General features: G+C 43.0%; 1 protein-coding gene across 3 annotated transcripts in view; it reads right to left on the bottom strand.

The window, feature by feature from the left end:
• Positions 1–22,293, bottom strand: part of PTCHD4 (patched domain containing 4) — a 133,118-nt gene that overhangs the window by 72,322 nt on the left and 38,503 nt on the right. For all 3 annotated transcript variants that reach the window (XM_074988996.1, XM_074988994.1, XM_074988997.1), the window contains one exon: positions 11,391–11,871. In XM_074988996.1, coding sequence (XP_074845097.1) covers positions 11,391–11,871 — 481 coding nt within the window. The remainder of the gene's footprint in view (positions 1–11,390; positions 11,872–22,293) is intronic.

Below are 22,293 nucleotides of genomic sequence, written 5' to 3'. Positions count from 1 at the left end.
TTGGACTGACCCAACATGGTTGTTTTTATGTTTAACCCACATGTTAATTTTTAGTGGGTAAAATGCTCACTGTATGTCTTCAAATACACACAAAGATATTATAGAGGGAATGGAATAGTTAACCTCTTTAGTAAAGCCAGACAGACCCTGAAAGATTAGGGAAATATTAGGAAAATATTAGGAAACATTTATGAATATGAGGACATTTAAGCTCTCGAACAAGCTGTCCATGCAGTTTGTGGAATCACCGGCATTGAAAATATTCAGCACTGGTTTTGCCATCCTTCTATTAGGAATGATTTACACAGAGCTATGTCATTACTGCCATCATGCAACTCTCTCCTACCCCAAATGAGCCCATGTTAAATGTGATGTTTAATGGAGTGACACACTATGGCTGTGTCTACACTACCTCCCTACTTTGAAGGGAGCACGGTAAGTAGGGTGTCGGGAGATTATTAATGAAGTGCTGCGGTGCATATGCAACACTTCATTAAGCTAATTCTCTCCCACAGCAATTCCAAAGTGCTAAACTTAAAAGTGCTTGGGCAACTTCAAAGTCCCTTTACTCCTGACCTGTGCCGGCACTTCAAAGTGTAGACAAGCCCTATGGAACCTAAAACAACATACATTGCGTATAATTGGTAAAGCATGCTAAAATGGACATGCCAAAGAACATACATGAACATACAAACATGAAGAAAAAGTATTTCTGAGTAACCTAACTGAACAGCAACAAGCCCCTGCGCAAGAAAGCAAGCCCAGACAATCTATACTGTGGTCCCTTTCATTATGAAGGATCCCAAAGCACTTTACAAACTGATATAAATACACAGGGATCACTCCATTCACCACTCAAAAGTAGCTGCTGAACAGTCAGTGGGTGTTTGCCACCAGACTGCCCTGTGTGTCTTTGAAACTCAGCCCCTCAAGGCCGCTTCACAGAATGAAGCAACTGTGCTGAGTGCCCTGGATCTCTGAGCCGGTATAAAGGAAGAGGCTTCTTCCCCTAAGGCTGTGAGGAAGAGCAGAGTGGACCTCACAATTCTACACTCCACCAGTGGACCTGTGCAGTGGTTCATCTCTCATCACGCAGGACCCACTGAGTCCGTCTGCTCCAGGATTGCTTGCAGAGACAGGCTGCGTGGTATGCTGGGCTGGCAGACACCTCATATCCAAATCCACAGCCATTCTGCTGTGCTGGAAGCTGTACCCACAGGAAAGATAAGATTTGGACCCAAAAGCTGGAAACAGCTAGTCAGCAGGTCAGTGTAAGGAAAAAAAATCATCTACCAGCATGCATAGTATGTATATGCATATGCCTCCAATGAACCTGCCTTCAGTTAGCACACATGGCCTATGCAAATAGGACCAGATTCTGATGCCTTTAATTTGCTGAAGAGAATCTCACTCTTCAAGGAGTGACAATCATCCAGTTAAATTCCAGCCCCACAGAAGCCAAAACCAAAACTCTAATTGACACCAGCTGGGCTAGGATTTCACCCAGCAGATCTATTTGTGGAGTAAAGTGTTCCTACACATGAGTAAGGTTATCAGAGCTTGGTGCTCCTTTGTAAATAATTATTCTTACCTACACGCCTCCAGCTTCCACCCAGGACACATCACATGATCCGCTGTGTATAGCTAAGCCCTAAAATACAGCCAAATCTGCTCCAATCCCACTGACAGAGACAAACACCTACAAGATCTTTATCAAGCATTCTTAAAACTTAATTACTCACCTGGAGAAATAAGGAAACAGATTGACACAAAAAGACCAATACCCAGAAGTCACTTTTGTTCCAGGAGGGGAGGGATAGTTCAGTGGTTTGTACATTAGCCTAATAAGCCCAAATTTGTAAGTTCAGTCTTTCAGGAAGCTGCCTAGGTATCTGGGGCAAGTAGTTTTTTTAAAAAAAAATCAGGGATGGTACTTGCTCCTGCCAAGAGGGTGGGGGACTGGACTTGAGGAGCTTCCAAGGTCCCTTCCAGCTCTATGAGACGCGTATCCCCATATATTTATTAAGAAAGTAGCAGATCACCATTTGTCATCACCTACAGCTCCTAGCTTAAGCCCCTTCAGCACATCATTGCCTATTTCCAACCTATATTGGAAAATGATCCCACACTCCCAGATCTTGGGTGACAGACCAGTCCTCTCCTACAGAGAGCCACCCAAACTCAAGAAAATACACAGCAGCAGCCACACCATACACCAGAAACTATCCCTGCAACAAACCCTATTGCCAACGCGGTCCACATATCTACACAAGCAATAGCATCACAGGACCTAATCCAGTCAGGGGCTCACGCACTGGCACATCTACGGAGGCTCTATGTCTCAAACTTTCAAGACATAACTGCCAGGAAAAAGGCTGCATCCTATCAATGGATTCTAGACAGAACACATTTGTAGTGTGGACATTCCCTAGTTTTGCCAGCAGAAGGCCTCTTCTATAGACAGAATTTTGTCATGTAGACACAGTTTTAGAGACTAATAAATGTTTTAGGTTATGAGCATTCATGAGCAAAGCCCACTTCCTTCGATGAAAAATGGAGAGAAAAAACAGAATCCTGGGTTTACGTGGCAGGGGAAGGGGGAGAATAGAAAGGTTACCTGTCACAAGCAGGACCAGTTAATGAAGAGAATTAAGTAGGCTGTCTCATTCCTCTGAATATCAAAGGTGGCAAAATTTCCCTTATGATGCATGGGATAGTTAAGATCTCTTTCCAGACCAAGGTTAAAAGTGTCAAATATGTAAATGAATTCCAATTCAGATGTCTCCCTCTGTAATCTTGTGATAAAATTCTTTTGTAGAAGAATGGTTATTTTAAAATCCTTTATTGAATGCCTCAGGGAGATTAAAGTGTTCCTACAGGTTTATGTGTCTTCACATTCCTGATGTCACATTTATGTTCATTCATCCTTTTGCGCAGAGACTGTCTGGTTTGTCCAATGTACGTGACAGAGGGGCATTGCTGGCACATGATGGCATATATTACATTAGTGGCTGGGCTGGTGTGTGAGCCCTTGATGAAGTGGCTGATATGGTTAGGTCCTGTGATGTTGTTGCTTGTATAGATATGTGGACAGAGTTCGCAATAGGGTTTGTTGCAGGGATAGTTTCCTGTGGCAGTGTTTCTGATGTGTGCTGTGGCTGCTGCTGTGTATTTTCTTCAGGTTGGGCGGCTGTCTGTAGGAGAGGACTGGCCAGTCAGGCAAAGCCTGTGAGAGTGGGGGATCATATTATATGCAAGGCAAGTTGGTTTTGCTTGGATTCTGCACCAAAAAGACAAAGACAAAAAACGAGTGGTGCTCCTTGCAACAACATGAGTTTCAATTAAGTTCAGAAAGTCTCTTCCTTGAAATAAAGTTAAGAAATACTGTGATATGTGAAGTACAGATAAACTATAGCTCTTACGCCCCTTAGCCCTCAGATTTATATTTGAAACTTAAAATGGTGTTAAAGGCCTGTTTGCCACTGAGATTTTTTTTCCTAATACTTCCTGTTACACCTGTGTTGGTGGTAGCACAGGTCCAGACAAACCACTCATCTGATTTTAACAACTGGGGACTCTAGACCTGACCTGAGAAAGATTAAGCAACATAATATTTAAAACTGTAGCAGCTTCCTGGAGTTGTGGCTAAACTTGTGCTCCTTTTAGCTTCCCTGAAGCTGGAGGAGCTAAGTTAATGGTAGCAATGGGGAGAAACATTAGGAAAAACCAAAACCTCTCCAGTTTAGACACAGCCCTTCTCCAGATCTCAAGATTTCTTCTTCTGCCCTCAGGTATGATATACTACACCAAAGGGTTGCTGAGCCCCTTCTGTCTATTAATGATCGCATCATCTATCTGAAAACAGAGCCCCATTTTCTTGATACAACACACACATAGTAAGAAACAGCCTCTGCCCTGGGGATCTTACAAGTGACATGAATGAGACATATGGAGGGCGAGAAGGGAAACGTTTCTATTCAGTTTGGTGGTGGCTGAGTAGTACAGGGGGCTTAGATGCACATCAGGGAGAGTCACTTTTCACTCACTCTTATACAAGAAGGCTCCCTGGAAATGTATAACTGACCCTTTGGGTTGAAAAAGTACAAAGTGTACAGACACACGGCTAGCCGTGTCCCTCCCTCGGGAGTCACTGGCTACAGAAACTAACAAGCCTTAACCACGTCAGCCTGAGGAATCAAATGCAGCTCACTGTGGACTTTGACACTCCCTAAGAAACAGTGATACATTATTATACAGTAAGGCCATGTCTAGACTAGCCCCCAGCTTCGAAGGGGGCCTGGTAATCAGGGTGTGCCGGCTTGTGTGTAGCCGTGGGTCAGCCACGGGCACTTCAAAGTGCCTCCGCTACTTTGAAGTCCCTTTACTCTTCAAAATTTTGTCTGTGTCTAAACTAGAGAGGTTTGAGGAGTAAAGGGACTTCGAAGTGCCTGTGGCTGACCCGCGGCTACACGCATGCTGGCACTTCTAAATTTGACACTTCAAAGTTGTCGCGGGGGAAATTTAGCCTAATGGAGTGCTGCACATGCACTGTAGCACTTCATTAGTAATCTCCTGACACCCTAATTACCATGCCCCTTTCAAAGCTGGGGGCTAGTCTAGACACAGCCTAAGTGTAATTACACTACAGGTTGAACCTCTTTAACCCAGAACTGTCTCATCCTGCAACATCCATACTCCGGCATGATTTTAGTTAGCCACACAACCACTTATCACGGGTGTGGCAAGGTTTCCTGTGGTCCCATAAAGTCTGTTTACAGCCACCAGTCCTGGCTCTTAGTGTTCTGTGCTTTCATTTAGCTGTAATTTACCCCAAATGTCTTCTAAGAGCCTAATAAGCAAGGGAAATGTTGATAACATGCTAAACAATATTGACCTTTTGTGGTCCAGCAAATTCTCTTGTCCAGCACCAGTCAGGTCCTGAGAATGCTGGACGTGAGCGGTTCAACCTGTAGTATATTGAAGTTGTATCTAGTTGTAGGTATTGACACCTGTAATTGCCATTAATCCATATAACAGTAAAGTTCACTATTTGACTGAGAATAAGTACCTTTAAATGACGTAGTTAAAGTATGTGAATTAAAAACACACACACACACACACAACAGGATCAAATCCTGAGCAGCTGTCTGCTGATCTAGCTCCATTTATGGCAATCTGGTCCACATGCATTAAGAACAATATGAGGGAGGTCATAATGACTAAATCATGTCCTTAACCATCTGGCTATATTAATTTGCAATAATTAGATGTGGAAAAGCACGTCTCTGGTATGCATGTGACAATTTGAAATTACATTGTGAGTTAGGAAGCTACACCTGAAAAGAAAAATGTGAAAATCTAACTGAACTTTCTTTAGGCACATAACAGGTACCTGGTGTTTCGACATGCTACCCATCTCTTGAGGATTTTCTGGTGCATTACCCCATAAATAAATCACCCTCAAGACAAGCTACAATCCAGATTTGGAGACAATAGCTAAAAATCAGAGACAATCCAAAATCCTGCCTCAAGTATTCAATTTTCACTCAAACATCTGCTGACCCCCTTCAGAGCTGGTAATGGATTGTCTCAAAGTCAAGTCATAATCACAGCCTAGGCAGAAGAGTCCCAAATTCTGGTTTCACTGAGCTGTGTGTTTCTGATGAATACAGCAGTTAAGAAAACCCAGAAACCAAGAGCTCTGTGAGCTCTGTCCAATAAACTACACTTTTGCAGAGCCTTTTTATTACAGGGAGAGCTCGTGGTGATACTCTATTTAGTTTGCTTACCATTTTCCATTATATGAATCTTGAAAAGTTTTTGAGATCAGCTATGTCTGTGGTTTGCAGCAGGACTTTGAAATCCAGCAACTGGAAGGCCTTTGGGCTAAAGAAGCACCTTTTCTTCGCCCAGGAAATTCTGTTTAGGTCTGGCTGAGATATAAACAGTTAACAACCACCATGTCCCTTCTCCCTTTTGCGGGACTTAGGGAAATCTTGGCAGCCTGCCAGAGTACTAAATGGACATAAGCAATTTAAAAAGTCAGGTCAAGTCTGCCTCCAAAGAAGCAGCAGCAGATACTGTAGAAGGAGAACCATCAATAAACTGCCAGAAGCACTGTAATGGTAGGAAGTCATGTGTGGACACGTCAGGTTGTACTGGGCTTCCCCCATCACACCTGCCACATGGCCCCATCATCCCAATTTCCACTTCCATGTCTTCGACACTGCACGGAGGAGGATTCTCCCTGCCGAGATAGCAACCTTTCTTGCTAATTGTTAGTGTTGTAAGTCCTGCAGCTCAAGTAGTGGTCTGTTCTGCAGGGTCAAGGCTGAAACCTCGCTGATGATGTCGTATCTGGTACAATTACAGACATACTTGGTAAGCTTTTTCCCTTTTTCCCTTAAAACTCATAATAAATTCCAGTAAAATCCAATCTGTTCCAAGAACATTATCTGATATAGTAAAAAAACCTGCAGCCATTAATTCAGCCCCCATGTTTATGCATCCTGACAAAGTCATAAAGTACATGTTCACATGCTTTTGAAAATGTATTTAAATGCACGGGACCCCTGCTTCATTCAGTGCACATGTTAGCTGCAAAACAGGGGCAAAATAAATTTGCATGAGTAATCATATATCCAGTGTTTCTGAATGCTTAAATCCTTGACTTTTGTAACTGAAATAACAAATTTTTAATGTTGTTATTTGTCAGCATAGGTTGAACGTCTCTAGTCTGGCACCCTCTCATGCAGTAACATCTGTAATCCCACATGATTTTAGTTAGCTGGATGACCTCTCATCATGGGTGTGGCCAAGTTTCCATAAAGTTTGTTTATAGCCATCAGTCCTGGTTCTCAGTGTATTGTGCTGTTATTTAGCTGTAAATCACCCCTAGATGTCTTCTAAGAGCCCAGTAAGTTGTGGAAGTGTTGACAATGTGCTAGACATTATTGACCTCCCGTGGTCAAGCAAATACTCTCATTCACAATGTTCAGGTCCCAAGTGTGATGGACAAGAGAGGTTCAATCTGTGTTATATATTTCTATTATCTGGGGCAAGATTTTATTATGCTGGGTGCTATTTAAACAATATAACAGAAGACCATCCCTTTCTATGGTTTAAGTGTTTGACCCAAACCCTCTTGAAATCAACAGGAGTCTTTCTATACCAAGGGTCTTCAAATTCAGATCTTAAATAGATGAGTGCAGAACATAACAGAAGAGAAGGAGGCTGTGGGGAACCAAAAGTGAGAGTAGGAGCTGTTAGTCATGAGAACCCAAGAGTAGTGAGGGAATTGACAGATGTTATTGCTGAATCTTTGGCCATTATGTTTGAAGATTCTTGGAGACTGGGAGAGATCTCAGATGACTGGAAAAAAGGCAAATGTAGTACCCGTCTTTAAAAAGGGAAAGAAAGACAATCCAGGGAACTATAGACCAGTCAGCCTCACCTCAGTCCCTGGGAAAATAATGGACGGGAAAAGGGGAAGTGATCATAACCAACATGGATTCACCAGGGCAAGTCCTGCCTGACCAATCTGATTAGCTTCTAGGACAAGGTGACAGGCTCTACGGAAATGGGGAAGTCAGTGGATGCAATATACCTTGACTTCAGCAAACCTTTTGATACAATCTTCCACAACATTCTTGTCCATAAGTTAACAAAACATTGGATCCTTGGACTATAAGATGGATAGAAAGCTGGCTTGATGGCTAGTCCCAACGGGTAGTGGTCAATGGCTTAATATCTAGATGGTGGTTGGTTTCAAGGGGAGTGCTGCAAGGCTCGGTTCTGGGGCTGGTATTGTTCAACATCTTTATTAATGACCTGAATGAGGGACTGGATTGCACCCTCAGCAAGTTTGAAGATGACACAAAACTAGGGGGAGCGGTAGATAAGTTGGAGGGTAGAGAGAGAATCCAGAGTGACCGGGATAAATTGGAGGATTGGGCCAAAAGAAATCTGATGCGGTTCAACAAGGAGAAGTGTAGAGTCCTGAACCTGTGGTGGAAGAATCCTAAGCACTGTTATAGGCTGGGGACCAACTGGTTCAGCAGCAGTATGATGGAAAGAGACCTAGGGGTTATGGTGGATGAAAGGTTGGATATGAGTAAGCAGTGTGCCCTTGTAGCCAAGAAGGCCAACGGCATAATAGCTTGCATTAGGAGGAGCATTTCGAGCAGATCTAGAGAAGTGGTTGTTCCTCTCTATTCGGCACTGGTGAGGCCACATCTGGAATATTGTGTCCATTTTTGGGCCTCCCAGTATAAAAAGGATGTGGATATGCTGGAGCAGGTTCAGTGGAGGGCAACAAAAATGCTTAAGGGTCTGGAGCACAAGACCTATGAGGATAGGCTGAGGGATTAGGGCTTGTTAATTTACAGAAGAGAAGATTTAGGGGTGATTTAATAGCAGCTTTCAACTGTCTGAAGAGGAGCTCTAAAGAGGAGGGTGAGAAACTGTTCTCAGTGGTGTCAGATGGCGGAACAAGGAGTAGTGGTCTGAAGTTACAGAGGGAGAGGTATAGGTTGGATATTAGGAAAAACTATTTCACCAGGAGGGTAGTGAAGCATTGGAATGCGCTGCCTAGTGGGGTGGTGGATTCTCCATCCCTTGAGGTTTTTAAGTCATGGCTTGACAAGGTCCTGGCTGTGATGAGTTAGTGGGGGTTGATCCTGCTTGAAGCAGGGGGCTGGCCTAGATGACCTCCTGAGGTCCCTTCCAGCCCTATGATTCTGTGATTCTATGATTCTGAAGGGGCCAAATCACAGGCAGGACTAATGCTCTAATACACATATGCCACTCTTGGGAAACACAGTTGGCACACTGGTCTACCTAAGAGACCATACAGGAACAGATCTAAATGGTTAGAGCTCAGGAATGTGAAATAGAACTGCTGGGTTCTGTTCAAAGCACTGTCATTGGCTTCTTATGTGCCCAGTCCTGAATGGTTCTGGGTATCTGCTGACAAGTGTTTTGTATCACCAGCCAGCACTGTCATTAATGGGAGTAAAGGACATGTGCCTGCAGAAGCAGATCCCCACGTGACCTTGGGTAAATCACAATTCTCTTTCAGTTTATCGCTCTGTAAAAACAAAAAACAAAAAGAAAAAAAAACAAAAAAAGCAAAGAACAAAAATGCACCTACTGCAACTCTCAGAGACATATGCACATTCTTCTAATGATGACTGAAAACCTCTTGAAAATCATTGCATGAAATATACATAAAAGGTTATTTATTTAGTTCCTCCCAGCCCAAAGCAAGTACAATGTTATCCCCTAGAATATTTCCTGCAATTTCAAAGAAAGATTTTTTCTGGTAGCAGTGAGCTCCAACATACTGCAAAGAGACAAAAAAAAAATTACATTTCCTCTCCGGCTAGCAAAAATAACAGTTCTTTCTCACACTCTTGATGGTAAACTAACATATTTGTAACATAATCTCAGTTCAATGTTAGAATTTGTCCCCCTGTTGTGGCCATATCCGGTAACACAATTTTTGAACTCGCCTAAAGCACTTAATCCAGAGGACTACAAAGCAACTCAGATGCCATCTGCCAGGAGTGAACATGGGAGCTCTACACTTAAAAACAAAACAAAACAAAACAAAAAAAAAGGCAGAGCTATAATGGGGGCAGGCGCCTTTCACCTTCCACGCTACCTAAAGAGAAAGTGACTGTCCCTCTCACAACTCAGCACCTTTTGTACTGGGCTGCTCCTGGCTCCCCATCCCGCTCCCAGTTCTACACTCCCTTTTCCCAAAAGTCCATTCTGATTTCCTGTCAAGCAGCATGGATTCCATTCTCCTCTACCCCCAGGGGCCATTCTTCTGATCCTCCTCCCAATTTCAGCACCACACTCCGACACTCCAAACTGCCTTCTTTCCTGTATGTCAGCACCTTCAGCTGTCCCACTCCTACAGCAAGAGGACAAAGGAAGAGCTTTGCCCCTTACTGCAGAACTACACCCACACTGCACAACAGGAAGAAATATATGCTTCCCCTCCAGCTGGTACCCTCCAGTCTGTTACATGCGCACACATGGACTTTCAACCCAGCTACCATCACAATGGGCACAGATTAAGAAACTCACTGGAAGAGAATGGAATAAAACATTCTCCCCTCCCCCCAGCATGATTTCTTTCAGATCCAAAAGGCAGCATGGACCCTTTCAAGGTGGTCCAATCTCCTTCCACTGAGACCTAGGCTGAGGGGAACACAAGTGTTTAGATGACACAAGTGTGTAGATGACACAACACAGGATGACACAACTTTTCTTCTAATTAACTTCACGGAGAAAAGAGGTGGCAGCATCTTTGTGAATAACTACTTTATCTCATGCTCCAGCATACGCTCCCAGCCTGGACTCGTGCAATCAAACAGTTAAATTAATGCAACTGAGATATGCTTAAAGTACTGAGGGAAAACAATTTCCTCCACAAATGGGTCCAGTCATTTGTTCTTTTCTGCCTCATGGTGCAGCCCAAGCAAATCAACGTAGATGGTCTCTAACCTTCACAAACCAGTGGATCAGCAGGATTGACAGCCCCCAGGGGCAAGGTGCAGTGGGTGTGGCTCTGTCTCCCCAGAAGGGGTGGAGCCTTGGGCAGAAGGGGTGTGGCTGAGGGCAATCACCTTGTAGAGCCACCTGAAGCACAGCACTGGGTCCTCAACCCTGGCTCTCAGAGCCATGCAGAATGGGGCTCCTGTGGCATTTCAAAGGGACCCAGGGCTCTGGCTGCTGTTGCAATAGCAGCACCGGCAGCCAGGAGCTCCAGATCCCTTTGAATCACTGGGCCCTGTTGCATTTTCCCCCTCTACTCCCCTCATCAGCAAATCTGCAGGGCACTATGGTCTACAGATATGACAGGCCCTTACAGCCATACGAAAACTTCACCTCTCCAAGATAAAGCCTTTCAGTTTCATCCATGAACCAAGCCATCCCTCCACCTCCCACACAAACGATAGAGAAAAACTCCCCAAAGCGAGTGCTACACACACTTATTTTCTTTGCCCCTCCCCACAGTCGCTACTGGCCCTGCATCAAGGACATGTCAACACCTGCCCATTTTCTGTGCTGAGCTGACTAGTTTTCAACATTTTCTCCTTTGTTTTTTAACAGGGATTAATACAGTTGCTGATTTCCTTTTAGCTGAGCTTGCAACAAATTAATTTGGTCTTTTGGTGTCCATTTTGCTTGTAACTTTGTTTTGTTAGGGATTTTCATCAAATGTAATTGTTTTGACAGTGGACGGATCAGTTTAACATGACAAAAAGGATCTAGAGACTTTCACTGAAAGTAACAGCTGCACTTTACATTCTGAAAGGTAATTTACAATCCTGTCAATACTTTGTGCTAATCGCATTACTCTGAAGGTAAATAATTACCCATTGCAAGGAAGGGAATTCCCAGCAGTGTAGAGTTATATTTTCCATCGGTAATGAAAAATATCCCTGCCGCAGTGATGCTGGAGATGCATATTGTGAGCACTCCCAGTAGTCCAAGGAAAGGTTTGCCACGCAGGCAGTCCTTCATGGAGCTCGAGAGAGTAGCAGTCAGTAGAACAAGCATCAGGCTCACTAAGACTTTGCCCCTGGCCAGGATGCTGGTCTGGTGGAAGTCCTTCCACAGGCTAAAGGATGCCAGTGAGTAGAGCTGCAGATCTTGGTGATTCAGCTGCAGCTTGTGCATCAGTTTACAGAACTCACTCTCCCATTTTTCACCGATGAGGTCCTGGGCAATGGAGCCGTAGGTTTGGAGGTAGTAGGTGATCTGGATGGCTCTGGCTGATTTCACTCGCTGGTCTTTGCTGTTTGGCACCTCCATGACTCCACCAAGCTGGTGCCCAATAAAACTGCTCCTTCCATCCTGGAAAGAAAAGAGAAAGAGGAGCATGTGGTTATTAAGAGTTAAAGAGACATAGTGTTTTGCTGAGTTTTATAAATATACATACTGATTAAAGCACTCTGCAGTCAATAGGATGCTCTCCATTCGCTTATTGGGCTTTGGATCAAGACACTAATCTCTGCAATGACTGTTATTTAAGCATAGTACAGGTTGAATCTCTCTGATCTGTAACTCTCTCATCCAGCAACTTCTGTAATCTGGAATGATTTTACTTAGCTGGATGATCACTTATCATGGGTGTGGCCATTTTCCCGTGATCCCATAAAGTTTGTTTACAGCCACCAATCCTAGCTTTCAGTGTTCTCAGCTGTTATTTAGCTGCAATTTACTCCTAAGAGCCCAGTCTTCTAAGAGCACAGTAAGCAGTGCAAGTGTTGATAATGCTGCTGGACAACATAGACTCCTCACCGTTTGGCAAATTCTCTTATTTGGTACTGATCAGCTTCCAAAGGTGCCAGATGAGGGAGGTTCAACCTGTAGATCCAATTGCCATTCCATGCTGCAATTAAGAGACTGCCAGAATATTCGTCATAGTCCCAGATGTTTCAGAACTAACATGTAACATGTAAGCACCTCACTCACAGAAGATGATGAGATATTTTCCAGATTTAAAATAACCACCAACAAAATATATCCAGTCCCTGATGCATGACTAATTTGAAAAGAAGATCAATTTCTGGGACGTCTGTGGGGTCCTGCCACTCTGACATTGCTCTGAAAACTAAAAAAGAAATATTTACAGAAAACTAGGTCCTGATTCTGATCTCATTTGCCCAGATGTATATCTGGAGTGACTCCACTGAGCTTCATACAATTACTCTAAGTTTACACTGATGTAACTGAGATCAGAATCTGTGAACTGATATACATCAGTGTAACCCAATCAGAAGTTTGTGTAATTCAAAGACAGAGTTAGATCACATACAGTCATCTTTCCCATTTCATTTGCTTCCATTCTTAGCATCAAAGACTTCTGAAAGATCTCTGTCTGGGTAGTTCCAAAGGACCCTGTTCCTACTCAATGGCAAACTTCCACTGACTTCATTGGTGGATGGATCCAGTCCTAAATTCAAACTCAAGATGCCTCAGAAGGGTGATTTTGAAAAGGTCCCAGCAGTAATAATCTAATTCATCAAGAAGGCTGTAAACATGCACCAAGTTCCAAATAACACTTCTGAAAATGTGCCTACACATTAATAAACTCAAGTGACAGATTTGTGATTTTGTTTCTCTCATGTCTAAAACAAATACAAAATTCTAAAGCAATTTGGACACAAGACATTTTATAGCAGTCAGAACTGAAACCTCTGTGACTATTCTCTGGATTCTTCAAAGCATGAACTGATCAATCACGTATCTCAGGACATTACCCTTTCCCACCCACCCACGTGGCAGCAAACAGCCAGAAGATTTGAAGCTTCTAAAGCATCCGATATGAGCTACTTCCAGAAGCAATTGGGCTACATATAGGAATCACTGAATTAAATTATATTGCCTGTTCTATGTAGGAGGTCAGACTAGGTAAGCATAATGATTCTTTCTGACTCCTATAAAAATCAATCAATTGATCGAGTCCACAAAGCAAGAGAGAGCAGCCTTCCTGAACCAAAAGTGTGCTCCCTGGTGTTGTTTCTGTGTCAGGAATTCAGAGAGAAGGCTGAAACTCAGTCACATACAGAGTTGTTGCGCCTGTGGCCTGCAGAAGATGTATTCTTCCTGTACAGAAACTTGCAACAGGGCATGGCCATGTGGCAGGGATTCAAACTGCAATTGCATAACAGCTTCTAAAACCACCCAAGGCTACCCCAACAAATGTCATATGAGCAAGAAAAGCAGGACACCAAGGGGCAAGTTAAGGCAGCTGTTTCAATCTTGGCTCTGAATATCTTTGTTTGTAGCATTTCAGATCAGCTTTTTAATACTATTTTATTTTATCTTTCTGAGGAGGATGAGACCCAGAATTCACAAATAACCACACAGGGTAAGGTTCCAAAGCGATATTTAAGGAGTTAGCAATGCAGAGGCCAGAAACATCAGAGGGGCCAGCACACTTACAAATCTTCCTTACATTTTTAAAACAGCTGGGGACAAATGTCATATATAATAATATATATGCTGTGTTGATATGTAAATGTTTTCTGTCACAGCAGGACACTCCAGCACCATAGATAAGGCATTGTAATTCAGATTCCATTGATTTACTATGCAACATGAACTGCAAGGTTACTGGAAACTTTTGGAAGCTATCTTTCAGTGAAAGGTAATGTTTTGGAGAAAGAACAGGCACAAATTAATCATGCTATACAGTATTTTTCCATAAAATGGAACATAATGGCTGTTTGTTACATTAATGTACTGTAGGATATACCAGCCCATATGTCATCAAAATATAGAGAGATCCTTCACATGGAATTATAGAAATCAGAGATGACGAGCACCTTTAAAGGCATCTTCTCTGCCTCCTTCTTGACAATGAAAAACTGTTTCAGACAGAATGAAGTGCTTGATCCTGTCTGCTTTTGAAGGATGCAAACAATGAGGCTTCCATCACTGCCCTTGGGAAATGGTTCCACGTTTTTATTACTATTTATTTAAACTCTGGTACTTGTTGACAAGTTCCAGGTAAGATCAGGGTTCCACTGAACTCTAGTGCTGTTTCAGCACAGAGTAATAGAGAGTCAATGCTTGCAGTCAAGACAAAGGTGGTTGGAGGGGAAAGGCAATGCTGTTCTTCCCATTTTACAGATGACGAACAGAGGTAGAGAGCATAAGTGACTTGCCCAAATTGATACAGGAGGTCTATGGCAAAGATGAGGTTTGGTCCTAGATCTCTTGCAACCATCCTTCCAAAAGCCTTTGCTAATGTCTATTTCTAGCATGCACCTGTAACTGCCCATAGGAGAAAGGAGAGATTCCAGAAGACTGGAAAAAGGCAAATATAGTGCCCATCTATAAAAAGGGGAATAAGAATAACCCCAGAAACTACAGGCCAGTCAGCTTAACTTCTGTGCCAGGAAAGATAATGGAGCAGGTATTTAAAGAAATCATCTGCAAGCACTTGGAAGGTGATAAGGTGATAGGGAACAGCCAGCATGGATTTGTAAAGAACAAATCATGTCAAACCAATTCGATCGCTTTCTTTGATAGGATAATGAGCCTTGTGGATAGGGGAGAAGCGGTAGATGTGGTATACCTAGACTTTAGTAAAGCATTTGATACGGTCTCACATGATATTCTTATAAAAAAACTAGGCAAATACAATTTAAATGAGGCTACTATAAAATGGGTGCATAACTGGCTGGATAACCATACTCAGAGAGTAGTTCTTAACAGTTCTCAATCCTGCTGGAAAGGTATAACAAGTGGGGTGTTGCAGGGGTCTGTTTTAGGACTGGTTCTGTTCAATATCTTCACCAACGATTTAGATATTGGCACAGAAAGTACACTTATTATGTTTGCAGACGATACCAAGCTGGGAGGGGTTGCAACTGCTTTGGAGGATAGGATCATAATTCAAAATGATCTGGATAAATTGGAGAAATGGTCTGAGGTAAACAAGATGAAGTTTAATAAGGACAAATGCAAAGTGGTCCATTTGGGAAGGAACAATCAGTTTCACACATACAGAATGGGGAGAGACTGTCTAGGAATGACTACAGCAGAAAGGGATCTAGGGGTTATAGTGGACCACAAGCTAAATATGAGTCAACAGTGTGATGCTGTTGCAAAAAAAGCAAACATGATTTTGGGATGCATTAACAGGTGTGTTGTGAACAAGACACGAGAGTCATTCTTCCACTCTGCTCTGCGCTGGTTAGGCCTCACCTGGAGTATTGTGTCCAGTTCTGGGCACCGCAGTTCAAGAAAGATGTGGAGAAATTAGAGAGGATCCAGAAAAGAGTGACAAGAATGATTAAAGGTCTAGAGAATGTGACCTATGAAGAAAGGCTGAAAGAATTTGGCTTGGATAGTTTGGAAAAGAGAACATTGAAGGGAGACATGATAATGGTTTTCAGGTACCTAAAAGGGTATCATAAGGAGGAGGGAGAAAACTTGTTCTTTTTGGCCTCTGAGGATAGAACAAGGGGCAACGGACTTAAACTACAGCAAGGGAGGTTTAGGTTGGCTATTAGGAAAAAGTTCCTAACTGTCAGGGTGGTCAAACGGTGGAATAAATTGCCAAGGGAGGTTGTGGAATCTCTATCGCTGGAGATATCTAAGGACAGGTTAGATAGATGTCTATCAGGGATGGTTTAGACAGTACTTGGTCCTGCCATTAGGGCAGGAGACTGGACTCGATAGCCTCTCGAGGTCCCTTCCAGTCCTAGTATTCTATTATTCTATGATTTTATGAAACCTGGGATCTTAGTGCAGGCATATCTACAGTTTGAGCTAGAGGCTAGCTGCCACCCAACTTAGGCTGTAGAGGACACTTATTTTTTTCCTGTGAAGTGCTCTAGGTATCACTACATGGGACAGTTAACCACACTTAGGTGTATGGGTTACACACCTACATCATGATATTCCTAATTTCATATCAACTGTTTCTTGTTTCAGACTGTAATTCCCATACATGGGTTATCTAAGAACATGCATCATGACATATTTAATTGCCATTTCTCACTCACATGTCTCATGAAAATAATAATAATAAAAAAAAATTCTTAGTGGTTGTGTAGCACTTTCCACCCAGGGATCTCAAAGTGCTTCACAAAGAGAGATAAGCATTAGCCCTGCTTTACTGATGGGAAAAGAGGTACAAAGTGTCTTTTCCTAAGGCCCCTGGCAGGGCTGAAAACAGAACTTGTGTCTCCTGACTCCCTGGTCGGGACCTGTCCCCTCACCGCTCATTTTTTGACGTTCTTTAAGCATTGTTTTCCCTTTCTCCAGCTCCCCAGAATCCCTTGTGAAGCTTACGAGGGGAATGCTGGAGGTTTGAGACAATGAGGATGGACACATTCCCTGGTTTTGTCCTCCTCCACCTTCAAACCCATGGGACTTGAGCTGGTAGGCTTATGCTGACACTGTCTCAGAGGGGTGTCCAGTCAGTTCTAAAGTAGTAGCCACTCTAATGTTGTGTCTACAATACAAAAATAACTTCGAAGTAAGCAACTTTGAAGTTAAACATCTACACACACCCTGCTTCAAAGTTAAACTTCGAGGTAGGGCACTACTCCATTCCCAGGAGTGGAGTAAGGACTTTGAAGTTGGGCTCCCTACTTTGAAGATCTAAGCAAGAGAAAATGTGTGTAGACTCTCTGCTGGCTACTTCGAAGTAGTGCCTAACTTTGAACTTGAAAGTTAGTTCCTAGTGTAGACACACCCTAATAGTTGCTGCTATAGTGAACTACCCACATTTTTCAGAAAACAGATTTATTGTTCAAGCCAACTAGCCACACTCATCTGGCCAAATAGCCACACATGGGTAGTGGCTCATGTGACAGACACCGTGGCCATAAAGCAAGACTTCGAAGGAAATTCCACAAATAACGTGAGAGAAAATGGGGCATTTCATATGTAAGTAAAATGTAGAATGGGCTCAAGAATGTTTCTTAATTATTTCTCTATTATCTTCTATGTAGGTCAGTTGTCTCTGTTGAAGTTTTGAGAGACAAAGGAGCTCAGTGCATCTTTGAAACATCTATTAAAAAGCATAAGAAAGCAGTTCTAGAACAAGCAAAATAGGTCACTAGCCAATCTAACATCTGTCCTAACCTAATTTACAATGATACAATGCAACAGTCAGATTAAGGCTTAATTAAAATATAATCAATAAGTCAATGGTTCAATTACTCTGTCTCACCAAATACTACAATTAGTAACTAAATCGAACTATAATGAACAAGATAAGAAAAACAATTCTCTGATATCTTGCAAGAAGGGTAAGGGGAGAAGCATTTCTTGTTGGTTTAAGCCATTTGTTAAGAGTCTTGTTAAAGGTAGATGCTATTCTCTGCCTTAGGCTTTGGCTAAAGAAGCAAGTTTTATCAAGGAAAAGTGCCTATTGTACACAAAACTGCATGAGCATTCACACTGCCATGCGACTTTTGCTGGCCATTTTCATTGACAAAACACTTCCAGCTCCAAGAGGGAATTTTTTCTTTTCCCCTCCCTTTGTTGTTTAGGAACCTGCACTTTTAGACACCTCAAAGTGTTTTGTCATTGATTATGTCCTCCAGAAAATGTCCCACAATTCCCAATCAGCCACTCTGGTCGGCATTTTGCACCCCACTGTCCTTCAGCCAGGTGACTGGCTCCTTGCCCTTCTCACTTGCAAGACACTCAAAATTTAAATACCATTTGTAGCTGGTCAGATTTTCATTGCAGAGAATAGTGACTGTCTGGTTTCATCCACATGGTAGATGAGGCATTTGATGCAATGGGTGAGGTATACCACACAGTGCTGACCTTGCAAATCATGTTGCCCTATGTAGCCTGAATACCTGGACACCCCTACCCCATCCCCATGGACTGCCTTAGCATACAGTGACCTCACATTGTCTTCCCAGGTTCCCAGAACTGGCCATTGCACTAAATGCTCCCCCACGCAGACCATCACAGATCTCTTGGATCTGATCTGTCTATAGGGAGAGGAGTCTGTTCAGTCGCAGCTGAGAATGACCCATAGGAAGTGGAACACACGTGGGCACATATCTGGAACGTTGTGTGAAAAAGAGCATGAGCTAGAAGTCCAAGCCACTACCTTGCATATGCCCGTAAGGAGTATATTCTGGAGAAGGATGGTGGTGGAAGACACAGCCCTGGTAGAATGGGAGGTGATAGCACCTGGAAGCTCTTTGAGGTGAAGTGCATAGCATGTGTGAATACAGGTGGAGATCCACTTAGATAGTCATTGAGATGAAATGGGCAGGGTCCTGGATTGCTCTGCAAAGTATTAGGAAGAGCACAAGAGACTTGTGCCAAAGCTCCATGTGATTGATGTAGAAAGCCAACTCCTGACAAACATCCAGAATGTGCCATGTCGCATGTGCAGGGTCGGAGTGTGGCTCTGGAAAGAACGCAGGTAAGTGGATAGGTTCGTTGATGAGAAATGGAGAGGGAAGCTTAGGCAGAAATTTAGGATGGGGGCAAAGAGTGACTCTATCCTTGGTAAACAGCCATAAGAGTGGCAACATCCCCAATCCTCCTGGCTGATGTGATGGTGACTAAAAACAAGACTTTCATCGATAGATGGTGTCAGGAACACGTCACTAGGAGTTCAAAGGGTAGTTTCATGAGGCAGTTGAGTACATGGTCAAGGTCCCAAATAGGGACTGGAGGACATACTGTTGGAAAGGTGTTTTGCTGACTCATGGGATGGGTAAGGAAGGAAATCCTATCCTTCGCTTGGTGGAACACCACCAATACCACAGCATGAACCCAGACAGTACTGAGGGCTAGGCCTGACTCAAGCAGGTGCAGCAGGTAGTCCAGGAGGACAGGAAAGGGCATGGTGTGAGGAGGCTTAGAATGATTAGTGCCCAACCACTGAGACAATCATGTCCACTTATAGGGACAAGGATTTGTGGTAGACTTCCATCTCCTAACTAGAACCTTCTTTACCCTTTCAGGGCATGAGATTTCAGCATTCTGGAACCATGAAGGAACCACGCATGGAGGCACAGCCTGAATGGATCAGGGTAAAGGGTGCGGCCAAAGTCCTGAGACAGAAGGTTGCGGCAAGGAGGAAAAGGATATGGAGTAATCATGGACAGCCAGTACAGGTAAGGCACCAAGTTTGTCTCATCCATGCTGTGGCTATCAGGACTTTAAAATCTCACAAAAAGTAGCCAGGATTATCTGAAATGTAGCACTTTAACAAAATGATTTATTTGGTGATGAGCTTTCATGGGACAGACCCACTTCATCAGAGCAATTTCATTTCCAATACAAATTGGAAATTGATATGAAATTGATCTGAAGAAGTGGGTCTGTCCCACGAAAGCTCATCACCGAATAAATCATTTTGTTAGTCTTTAAAGTGCTACATTTCTGTTGCTTTGTTTTGTTGGAGTACAGACTAATATGGCTACCTCTTTGTTACTATTCAGGATTATCTGGTAATTATATTAAACAATAGACATTCTAATGAGATTAGTGCAGTTACTTTTATCATCATGATGACATTTGTAGTCCACCAAATTAAGCTAGCGTTAAAGTCTCTTCATCTCCATTACTGCTTATCAGAATTTTCCAGACCTGAAGAAGTGGAAGTGTATCTGAAGAATTTTCCAGATCTGTCCCATAAAAGTTCATCACCTAATATATTATATTGTTACTCTTTAAAGTACTACAGGACTGCTTTTTTGTGTAGTGTTCAGCATTAAGCTAAAGGCCACAAGAAAAGAAAATACAGAGTTTAGGTGTTGGGAGCCTGCTTACTCTCTGTGATTTCACACACACACTGATTTCTCTGTCAAAACAAAAAGCAGTCAAGTAGCACTTTAAAGACTAGCAAAATGGTTTATTAGGTGAGCTTTCGTGATAAACCATTTTGCTAGTCTTTAAAGTGCTAGTTGACTGCTTTTTGTTTTGATAGTGTATAGACTAGCACGGCTTCCTCTCTGTTACTGATTTCTCTGTCTTTGGCTATGTCTAGACTAGACACAGCAGTCAACCACCAAAATGCAGTTTTAGCTATGCTAATTGTGTAGCTAAAACTGATTTATCCATGGTCGACTTCAGTGCCTGTCCACAAGGTGGAAGGTCAATGGGGCATTTCTCCCATCAACCTTCCTTATTCCTTGCCTCTCATGAGGAGTACAGGGGTCAACATCGACCCTGAGAAGGTTGATCTGCCACTGTAGTGAGGCTCTAGCCTATGTATAAGGCCCAGGTGTGTAGTAAGCTATCATCTGACCCTCCAAATTCCAGTCCCCTCAGACTGGAATCAGCTCTTTAATCATGGCCCTGGTGTAGCTGGAACCATTTTCAGCAGACACTGATATATGGAAAGCTCATCTGTACAGCAGGCCTTTGACACAACCAAGCAGCTACTGTTATTAATCAAGTGCTACCCATCGTGTGCAGGCAAAAGCTAGGTCTAAAGCCAGCCATGGCAGTCACAGGTGACAAACTGTAGAAGAAAGAAAGAGCCTGAAGCCTGGGCCTCACAGTAGTTATACTGTGAATAACAGGCAGGCCCTATACAAAGCAGATGTTGGCCTGCAAGCCAGTGTCCAGCGCTAGTAGTGCCAGCACTGATAAAACACAGGGAACATATAAATACATTCCACCAAGACAGTATAAGGACAACCCAACCTAGCACACAATAAAACAGTTTGACAAAAGTGATGAATAGTAGTGTTATGTCTAAAACAGCAGAAGTGAAAGCACAACAACAGGTGGTGAACAGGAATGCTTTGTCTGAAATGTCAGGAAGAAAGTACAAGGGAAGGTAACAAACATGACACCTAAGATGTGTATCATAGATTTTTTGTCTCAGTCTATAAATGAGGGGAGGACCTTGACTTAACTCTTTGTGTGGCCCAGGGGTCAGTGTCACAGTTTTGGCAGTGACTGAACTGGTCTGTTGTAAGCAGGTACATATGCGTAGTGATTCGGTAGTGTGCTGACAACTATTACTGTACCTGGTTTAACTATAAACCTGATTCAGGTACCTTCGTACCTTGTCTGATTATGCATATCATTGTCTATTAATGAAACACCGGACTTTCTATGAGTTTGACATGCCCAGAAGAAAAGAACGGAGCAGTATAAAATACACATTCCTGGGAAAAGTCTGAGACTGGTAATTTGCTGGTGTTTTTTCTACAATATTTTTCTCTGCAAGAGTGGCTAGCTGGGGTACTCATATAGCTCAGCTGGGTGTAATTTACAAGCTAAAGGCTGTGAATGAGTAGGCCATGATTGGTTGCTGTTCTAACGAAGCCATGTGAAAGGCACCTCATCTTGGAAAATTGAGAGTGGAGGTGGACACAGCTGTTCAGCAGGCTATATTGTACCCGGGGTAATGTCACACCATCACTGGAGATTCTTCAAGAATGGGTTAGACAAATACCGTCTAGGAATGGTCTAGTTATTACTTAGTGTAGTGCCTTGAGTGTAGGAGACTGGGCTACATGACCTCTCAAGGTGCCTTCCAGTCCTGCACTTTTTTGTCTCTTTATTTTGGCAGCTTTGGTTCTCTACCAGAGGATTAAAACTGTGTTGAAACAGGAGTAATACACCTCTAGAGAGAGAGACTTGTGCCAGAATATTTGTCTACCTTCAGGATGATACAGAGAAAGATTTCTCACTCAGGCCCAAAATCAAACAGGGGTATCAGCATGTTCGCGGTCCACTCCTGTGCCACAGCTGAGTGAAATGTAATCATCCTTATTGTTTTTCAGGCCTTGATTCGCATGGCTCTGAACAAAATTC

This window comes from Carettochelys insculpta, chromosome 3, assembly GCF_033958435.1.
Source record: "Carettochelys insculpta isolate YL-2023 chromosome 3, ASM3395843v1, whole genome shotgun sequence".
NCBI lineage: Eukaryota > Metazoa > Chordata > Testudines > Carettochelyidae > Carettochelys > Carettochelys insculpta.
This window is presented reverse-complemented; position numbering and strand designations above follow the sequence as displayed.